The sequence below is a fragment of the Gadus morhua genome, chromosome 23, assembly GCF_902167405.1.
Source record: "Gadus morhua chromosome 23, gadMor3.0, whole genome shotgun sequence".
Classification (NCBI taxonomy): domain Eukaryota; kingdom Metazoa; phylum Chordata; class Actinopteri; order Gadiformes; family Gadidae; genus Gadus; species Gadus morhua.
In genome coordinates, this window is record NC_044070.1 from 4,601,412 (window position 1) to 4,611,411 (window position 10,000).

A 10,000-nucleotide genomic window follows, 5' to 3' on the forward strand; every position below is an offset into this window, starting at 1 on the left:
AAAGACAGACTGTTTTCTTTACATCCCTCCATCAGTGGATGACAGCTCGATTTAAAAAGAGCGTTTTGGTCCGATCTACTACTCCTCTTACCATCGCCACTCACCAGCATCTCAGCATCTGTCCATCAGAGGCGCTTCACTGAAACTTTTGCAGCGTTCAACAAAGAACACGCCAATCAGCGTTCTGGCCTATCGGCAAGAGCGACCAATCAGCCGAGCAGCCAATCAGCCGTCAGCTGCTTCCCGCTCCAGCATGTCCAGGGTCTTGCCTCTGCTCAGCTGCGTGCTGCTGCTCCTCTACGCCAAGAGCTGCGGCTCGTCCCAGCCCGCCTCCCTGAGCGTGCACGCCCTCCACCACCCCCACCAGCCCCAGGCGGCGGCGGCGGCGGCGGCGGCGGTGACGGGAGCGTCCGCCGCCACCGCAGCCACGGTGGAGGTGGGGAAGGAGGAGGAGGAGGTGGAGGAGGAGGAGGCGGCGGCGTCGGAGGGAGAGTGCCCGTCCTGCGTCCTGGGAGGATGCGGAGGAGCGGCGGCGGCGGGACGGTGGAGGAGGAGCGCGGGGCCATGGAGGAGGCGCAGCAGGACGTGGTGGAGGCGGTGAAGAGGCACATCCTCAACATGCTGCACCTGGAGGACCGGCCCAACATCACGCGGCCGGTGCCCCGCGCCGCGCTCCTCAACGCGCTGCGCAAGCTGCACGTGGGCCGCGTGGCCGCCGACGGCAGCGTGCAGATCGAGGGGAGGAGGAAGGGAGAGGAAGAGGAGGAGGTGGAGGCAGGGGAGGAAGAGGTGGAGGAGGTGGAGGAGCGGCGGAGGCAGGAGCCGGAGTAGGGGGAGAGGGGGACTCCGGGGAGCCGACGGAGACCACCGAGATTATCACCTTCGCCGAGGCTGGTGAGTGCTGTTACCGCCTGGGGGCTGGGGGGGTGTTTGTGTGTGTGTGTGTGTGTTTGTGTGTGTGTGTGTGTGTGTGTTGTGTGTGTGTGTGTGTGTGTGTGTGTGTGTGTGTGTGTGTGTGTGTGTGTGTGCTTGTGTGTGTCTGTGTGTCCATATGTGGACACACATATTTTCAGTATTTGTATCACAGTGATTGTCTGTGTTTGTCTGCTTGTGCGAACGTGATCGGAAATGTATTCATGTGTGTGTGTGGGTGTGTATGTGCGTGTGTGTTTGTGTGTGTTTGTGTTCTTCGAGAGAGAAAAAAGGACAGAGCACGTTGCTCGCCTGCCATCTGTGTGAGCGGCGAGACAGAGTGTGCACATTTCCTCAGCTGTGTGTGTGTGTGTGTGTGTGTGTGTGTGTGTGTGTGTGTGTGTGTGTGTTGAGACGTGATAAAAGCTAGGTTACAAAAAACACTATGAGTGTCTCTGATTCCTCGATGAGTCATTTATGTGTACTGTGGTTGTTGTGTGTGTCCGTTTGCCGTTTGCTCGTGTGTGTGTGTGTGGGGGGGGGGGTCAATTTGCCTAACCTACTGTTACCACTAGAGTAACAGTAGGTTAGGCAAATTGATCATACAGGTGGAATTAAGCAGGTGTATGCAAACACACAAGCACACATAGGCACACCTAACCCCTGTCATGACCTCCTGCTGGTTATAAAGAATGCACCTTATCTGTTTAAATACCTGCAGATTGCGTGTGTGTCTGTTTGTTTCTGTGTGTGTGTGTGTGTGTGTGTGTGGTGTGTGTGGTGTGTGTGTGTGTGTGTGTGTGTGTGTGTGTTTCTGTGTGACTGTGTGTTTTTTATGTGTGTGTGCTTGTGTCAGAGCTGTACTTAAAACGATAGGGCTGCAGAAATTCCTAAATTATTTTCCACTGTGAGAAAAAGAGAGAGGGAGAGAGAGGAAGACGAAGAAAGACAGAAGGAAAGAAGATATCGAGAGAGAGAGAGAGAGAGAGAGAGAGAGAGAGAGAGAGAGAGAGAGAGAGAGAGAGAGAGAGAGAGAGAGAGAGCGAGAGAGCACTAGAGTTATTCAGAGCACAACCATTCCGCGTGTCAGCATGTGTTTTTGTACACACATTCAAGCCATCTTCAGGACTTTGATAACATGTGCATGATCAAGTGCGTCCATGAGTCAGCGTGTGTGTGTGTGTTTGTGAGTCTGTGAGAGCACACGTGCATGTGTGTTTATTTGTGTGTGTGTGTGTGTGTGTGAGTGTGTGTGTGTGTGTGTGTGTGTGTCTGTGTGTGTGTGTGTGTGTGTGTGTGTGTGAGAGAGTGTGTCTGTGTGTGTGTGTGTGTGTGTGTGTGTGTGTGTGTGTGTGTGTGTGTGTGTGTGTGTGTGTGTGTGTGTGTGTGTGTGTGGTGTGTGTGTGTGTGTTCGTGTATGTGTGTGTGTGTGTGCGTGTGTGTTTGTGTTTGGGTGTATGTTATTGTGTGAGAGCACACGTGTGTGTGTGTGTGTGTGTATGTGTGTGTGTGTGTGTGTGTGTGTGTGTGTGTGTGTGTGTGCGCTAGGCCAATGTAAATCATCCTACTATAGGGATCATCACTCCCTCCAATGTTTCCCCTTGGTGAGCCTGAACACAGCGTGACTTACACTGGATCACAGCAGAACCTCAGAGCTAATGAGACAGTCCCGTACCATTCCCCTGATCACCCTCCACACGGGACGCAGAGGTCACTGGGGAATAGTCTGGTACATTTGCTCAAGGGCAGGGGGCCCAAACCCCCCTTGAGGGGCCAGGTGCTGGGCTGCCAGTTGAAGGACACTTTGGCCTTCAGGTTTAGTTGAAACAGAAGTAGATAATGGCTTATCGTGTGTGCTGATATAAACTGTACGATGAGACCTCGCTCAGTCAATTCTGAGCGATGTCTTCATCATGCAGAGGGAAGGTGGAGACAACGTTTAATTTGACTCTGCTTGTGATGTCATTCATAATCAATATATATATATATGTATATATATATATCATAACCCTATGCAATGTGTGATACAATTATCTTAGCCTTGATTTGTTATCACCATGGTTTATCCCAAGACCACCCAGCGTATCGGTCATTTTCTGACGGAAAAAAAGTCCTTAATACAATCCTTCGTATGTTTCTACATACAAGGTACAGATGGGTCTTAAACCACTCCCCCTGAGCCATTACAGGTTACTGCTCTGCTAATTATCCAGGGGGGTTTACTCCAGACTACATTTTATGTATTTTTTTTTTAATCAATGTAGGAGATAAGAGAAGTATAATTTTGGACTCAATATTTTATTAACAAGACCTCGTGGATTTCGTTCCAGGAAGATTATTTTACTGCTTATTGGCGCCCCTAGTGGCTACAGTATGTGAAGCCCAAACCTTGACCCCGCTTTTCAAAACACACCAGTCTGACCTGATCCAAACGTTTTAATAAAAGTATCTGTCTACCACAACTGAAAAGTTATCCCAATTAAGTAAAATTCCAATGCTGTCTTTTGCGAATAGATGGGATTTGTGTTGTTACTACTCCTCAAGGTCTTAGCCTTTTGTGACTGAGCTTAAACTGAAGCTGTTGTAGGCTCCTTAAGTGTTGCTGTTCCATGATGTTCATGTTAGTCGTGAGGTCTATAGAGCTAGGTAAAAAAATATTCCCTTTTTCTTTCACTTGAAGCTGTCAAAGTAGTAAAAAAAGATATGTCCCCAGACAGGATGAGAGAAAGAAAACCTCAAAAAGGAGAGAAAGAGTTCAATGATAAAAAAGAGTTCAAATGTGGGAAAGCGAGAATCTAAGACACTAAGTAGAGATAGATCGAAAGCAGCAGGTGGTGGAGCGCAGCCTGCAGGCCTGGGTTGCGTAGCTAGGTTGTGTATTCAGGTTGTGTAGTTCGGTTGTGTAGTTAGGGGCGGCGGTGCAGAGGACAGTCACCTAGGAAGCCAACTGAAACATTTTTCTTCCCCGATTCAGAGGCTCCTGTTCAGCAGTGGAGAAGGTGAACCCGGGTCATCTTAACAGTGATTTAGTACACATATGTTGGATTATTCATCAGGTCTAATCATGTATTCACAGACACCCGTCCATCGGTCTTGATTCATATCTCATACCCAAAATGCGTTTACGTCTGCATGCTGGTGGTAATGGTTTTTAATAATATTGAGTCACATCGAGAAGAGAGAACTTGAGACACGTGTTCCACAATGCAGTGAACAAATTATTATAAATAGCATCACATTTTACAAGAACAAGACGGATGGAGATATTGAAAATGTGAATCCGAAAACGCAACAGCTGTTCCTCTTTTGGTCATTCAAAGAACACTCGCGCTTCAGTTTGAGCATAACACTCTTTGCTGCTTCCTCCATTTCCCTCACTTCATCTAATTGGGATCGTCATGATGTAAATCATTTAGATTTAGAAATAGAATAATCATTTATTAACTTATTATAATTTACTTATAATTACTTTTACAATTATTCCCACGGTGACTGGTTAGTTAGCTCTTAACACCTGAGCCGCCCATAGGTGCACACTGTATTCGCTTGAGAAGCTAGCATGTTTACCAAATGCTATGCACCGCTTCTGAAGCGTTTGGTATGTAGCTAATTAATCCATTTGCCGTTTATCATTGACAAAGAAACACTTTCCCACTCATCAATGAGCCATTAACATTGAACAACAAACAGTGCCTGAACCTGTTGATATGCCAGCAATCAGACAGCCAGCCAGTCAGGGGAGCAAAAGGCTAGCTAGAAAAACAAGGGGCCAGGCTGCAAGCCAGCCACTAAGCCAGTCAGTAAGCCAAGTGATGACCAATCATTTAAGCGTTATACTCATTTCGGGCATGTTGGTGCAGTCTGCACCCATCTACTCTCTCTCTCCCTCCTCCTATTTTTTCTCTCTATCTTTCTTCCTCTTCCTGTCAGAGCACCATTAATTGAGCTTAATTTAACACATCATTAGTGGCATTCCATGCCCTCCCTATCGTGTCCCCCAGCGGTCACCCCAGCCCACCCCGCCGCGGCATCGCCCGTCTCTTTCATTGGACAATTCGATGTTGTGGTCTCACTCACATCGGCCCGGTCTATTCTGGGGCTGACACCCCGCTGGTGTGGGCGTGCGGAGGGATGGGAACCAGTGGAACCCTGGAAGCCCCAGCAAGGCACACACCTTCATGTCATTTCTCTGTTCCCATCCTCACTACTGACTGCTACTCCTTTAACCACTCAATGTGACTCACGTATCTTCATGCCCTTAAGGAAGGCATTTCCCAATGTCATTTTCCGTTTTCTCCGTCTCCCTGTGTTTAACTCTGATTTCGGTCACGGCGCCCTCGGCTGAAGCTCCGCGTCGCACTGCGGGAGCTCTGGTTGGCGACAACACAACTCGTTTGGTTTGTCTTGATTGAGACACAAGCCAGTGCTAAGGCCCTCCCCAACAAAGCCCATGTTGTCCGTGGGACCACTGGAGTGTCAAAGTGGACCTGACAGTCTGGTCTTTCCTGGGGGGGGGGATCAAAGTAGTACATCTCCATTGTCCCTCCCATCGAGAGATAATCAACCCCATCCCGGTCCAACCTTTTAAAAGTTGGCGGTGGGTGGTAGGACAGCCCAGCTGATCTGGCTGGGGTTCTGAGAACCGTTTCAGTGTTGTTGTCATGGCTACAGGGGGGGGGGCCGTGAGAGACCCAACACGAGTCAGCACAATCCTAATCTGGGATTCTCAGGGTCTCTCATCTGTGGTTTTAATTCAGCAATGTGGGTCTGTGTTTGCTTGTGTCTGTGTGTGTGTAATGTAAGGTGTGTGTGTGTGTGTGTGTGTGTGTGTGTGTGTGTGTGTGTGTGTGTGTGTGTGTGTGTGTGTGTGTGTGTGTGTGTGTGTGTGTGTGTGTGTGGTGTGTGTGTGTGTGTCTGTGTGTGTGTGTCAGTGTGTGTGTGTGTGTGTGTGTGTGTCCCATGGATCAGTATTAAATGTAATCTCTATCCTTTTTCGCAAGTGAAGGTCATTGATTTAGCCTCTTACTGTGTGGAATGGTACTGTCCAAAGAGCAATGACACACCCTGGCCCAGAAGTCCTGTTTGATAATCGGTTAAGTAGTCATACATGTTCCATTTCATTCTCTTCCTTGTTTAATCCTTAAGCAGATCGTTATCTCCAAAGTTACTTCCAGTGATTTTAGATCCATGTCATTATGGAACATGTAGGCGGAGCTAGGCGCCTCTCAGGGAGGCCTTCAGGTGAGCCTGCGGACATCGGGGATTGAACCCAGTACCTTTCGGATACTAAGATTGGAACACCATAGCCACAATACACCATACCCTCCCCTCCTGTCTCTCTGGAGCCTCCCACAGTATAGCGCCGCACTGTACTACTGCATTCCTATGGAAAAATACTGTGGTTCCCTGATTATGAACGAGCTTATAGCGTTCGCTAAACTCCAAACGTCAAAACAGGATGGTTCACGGATCTTGATGTCTTGGGGGGCGTTGGCGTTGCACATATTTCGTTTCATATTTGTAATTTTCCCCCTACTTGGGACGCCCGCCCCCAGACTCTGACCGTCTCCCAAGCATGAAGAGAGCTTGGAAGTTCTGAGTGCTGTTTACAAACACACGGCCGCTCACTCATACCGCTGCCAGCACTGCAGGGCAGAAGGTATGATGGAGACCAGACCTCGCCCTCATCCCTCCTCCAGCTTTAGAGCTCCACCAGAGCCTTCTCTGCTGGGAAGAGACGCATAGCAATGAGAGAGAGAGACATTGAGATACACTGAGAGAGAAAGAGAACTAGAGAGACAGAGAGAGAGAAAGAAAGAGAAAGACACTGTCTCTCTCTTTTTCTTAAAAGAGAGAGACTTTCTTATCTCTTTCTCACTCTGAGAGGAAGAGAAAAGAAGAGAGAGAAAGAGAGACTATAGAGAGAGAGAGAGAGATTAAAGAGATGAGAGAGAGAGACAGAGAGAGAGAGATGAGAGAGACACAGAGACGGCGAGAGGCAGAGAGGAAGAGAGAGCAGAGAGACAAAGATCAAGAGAAGGAGAGAGAGAGAGAGAGAGAGAGAGAGAGAGAGAGAGAGAGAGAGAGAAAGAGAGAGAGAGAGAGAGAGAGAGAGAGAGAGAGAGAGAGAGAGAGAGAGAGAGAGAGAGAGAGAGAGAGAGAAATGTAACTAACATCCCGGCAATGTTAACATGAGATGAAATCTGTACTTTATAAACCCTGGACGGGAAATTAGTATTCTTTTTGCTTGCTGAATTTGTGTGTGCATCTAGGAAATCAAGACAGTAGGTCTGTGTTTGTGTTGCGTGCGGGCGACGTGTGTGTCTGTGTCGCCACAGAGCGATGGAGAGCTAAGTAATCCTTCCTAAGGTAAACAAAAGAGACCAACGAGAAGAAAAGGAGAAGGGAGGGAGGCAGGGAAAAGGGACAGATAATTTATCTTAAAATAAAAGAAGGAAGAAAGACCAACACAAATACACACATGTATAAACACACACACACACACACACACACACACACACACACAACACACACACACACACACACACACACACACACACACACACACACACACACATTCACATACACACACACAGGGTGAGGGTTTTTCGGGTTGGCTCCGTAAAACTGATAAGGCTGTAGATTAGCAGGCCAATCATTAGTAACAGCTGGGACAGGAAGCTGTGTTTGGAACAGATTGGAAGTTGGTAACTACTGACATTAGGAGACATCACACCTGTCAACAGCAGCCTTCACATGACCCCTCCCTTCCTAACCGACGAAGAGAGAGGCTTGCCGGACAAAAAGGAAGAGAGAGAGAGAGAGAGAGAGAGAGAGAGAGAGAGAGAGAGAGGGAGAGAGAGAGCGAGAGAGAGAGAGAGAGAGAGAATCACAATGTAACACAAACACATCGTGATTCTCTTTCTTCAGATCCATATCACTCCCTCTGACCCCTCCTTTGTTGTGCCTCCACACACAGCGTTGAATAAAGGAAATGGGGGAGATGATCGTGGAGGGGGCCGGCGGGGCTTTTGGGTGGGACAGTTGCTTGAGAGGGCCGCAGGAATGTGTGTATGTTATCCACCTCTGTGTACTGTAGCAAGAGGGGATGGGGAGAGAAGGAATTATCTTTTCAGAGTAAGAGACGACAGAGGACACGCAGTGAAGAAAGAGAGAGAGAGAGGGACAGCTGTGTAAACTTCGACACCCTCTGACTTTAATTTATCCGCGATAAATCAAAGTCTTTCTTTCTATCTCTTTCGCTTTCTTTCTCTCTGCCTTTCTCTCTTGGCGCAGGTGGCCCTTGACATCAGACTATACGCTGAACCCTTTGATAATCAATGATACAACGGGCTATGTTGTATCTCTCTTTGCCTCTCTGTCATCAGCCCCTTTCTATCTCTCTCTGTGTCTCTCTGTGTCTCTTTCGCGCTCATTGTCATCGAGGCTATTGCTCTGGACTCAACATAGGAGACAATACAAACAGGGTCAATATGGAGAAAAGAGAATAGAAACACACACACACACCCACACACACACACACACACACACACACACCACACACACACACACACACACACACACACAGACAAACACACACACACACACACACACACACACACACACACACACACACACACACACACACACACACACACACACACACAGACACAATAGTTACTTAGTATATATGTGGCCACTATTGTCGGCTAAGTCTTCGGTAAACTAGGGAACAAAGGAACCGAGTTTACACCCTCATTAAGAACTCATCCTTTTTACACCACTGGGCGTGCCCAACAACCAATAACACCAGTTAAACAAACCGCCATAGTCCCCGGCCTTTCCCAAACTACAGACCACCCTCTTTACTTTATAGCATCTACATGACGGAACCACATGACAAGCCGTTCTGCTGTTGCTTAGCTAGCCCTGGCTCCCAGTAATGATGCACATTGTCTCCTCTGTACACCAGTGGACTAAAAACAACCTCTTCTAAAACAAACCTTTTAAGAGGGGAGCGGTGAAAGTGCTCTACAAGTCCAGTATAGACAAAAGAAGAACAAATGTCTCAATCCAACAGCAGCGGCGTAGAAGAAAGAAACACAAACTCCAGCTGTTCTATTTAAAAGCCATTTCATCACAGAATCGGCAGTTGTGTTTAAAACGTCCTGGAAGGGAACTGCGGTCAGATATTGGCACGAATAGGGAGCTGTAGTTTAGTCAGCACTCTCCTATCAGAAGAGCTCTGGTCCAAACAATATAGTTTGACCGATGACCGTACTACATGCTGCAGAAAACTCTTAACATACAAGATGGTGCTGGTCAGATCCACCATGTTGCTGACTGCCTTTTGATGAGCTCCACCTCAACTTTGAGGTTTACTGAAACTAAGTGTCAGTAAGCAGGTGGGTGAAATTTGACATTTCTGTTGTCATTGATCATTTTGGATGTCAGATGGATCTGACATCCAAAGCATCATGTGACGAGACATGGGACTTGTCTCGACACAATCACTGACTGAGTCTTAAATAGAGTGTTGGCTTGTGCGTTTGTGCTGTGGCTTTCGATTTCCATACACACATACACAGTGGTACAAACTCTGCGCGTGTGGAAGAGGCAGGCCAGAAATCAGGGTTTATAGGCTATTGAGCCACCAGTTTGTAAAGATCAACACTGTAAATAGTGGGGATTAAAAAGAGAGCCAGAGATAGAGTGTGAGATAGAGAGAGAGAGATCTGTTAACAGAAGATTTCGAGAGGTCGGGAGAGAAGCCAGAGAGAGAGAGAGAGAGAGAGAGAGAGCGAGAGGAGGTAGTGTGGTCTGACACGCAATGAGAAACAATGTGTTGTTCTCATTGAAAAGCTTTGGCAATGTTTTTCCTCCATTTTCAATACCAGTGATATATTTATGTTTGGTTTTACCTCTGGCACTGGTCACTGTACCAGTGCCAGATTCAAATACGTACATTGAACTGAACAGGTACCACATAATAATTGTGTTACACAATGCTATGTAAAATGTATAAACCATACATTCTGAAAACATAATACCCTTAAATGCCCTTCATATCGCGGCTTTCGGAGCGAAG

The 10,000-nt window shown here is 47.5% G+C and overlaps 1 protein-coding gene across 1 annotated transcript in view; it reads left to right on the forward strand.

Moving 5' to 3' along the window:
* LOC115537668 (inhibin beta A chain) overlaps positions 1–10,000 on the forward strand; it is a 12,985-nt gene that overhangs the window by 335 nt on the left and 2,650 nt on the right. The window contains 4 exon segments of the mRNA XM_075074177.1: positions 1–391; positions 494–509; positions 512–775; positions 778–894. The exon segment at positions 1–391 is cut by the window's left edge and continues 335 nt beyond it. Coding sequence (XP_074930278.1) covers positions 254–391; positions 494–509; positions 512–775; positions 778–894 — 535 coding nt within the window. The 5' untranslated portion in view covers positions 1–253.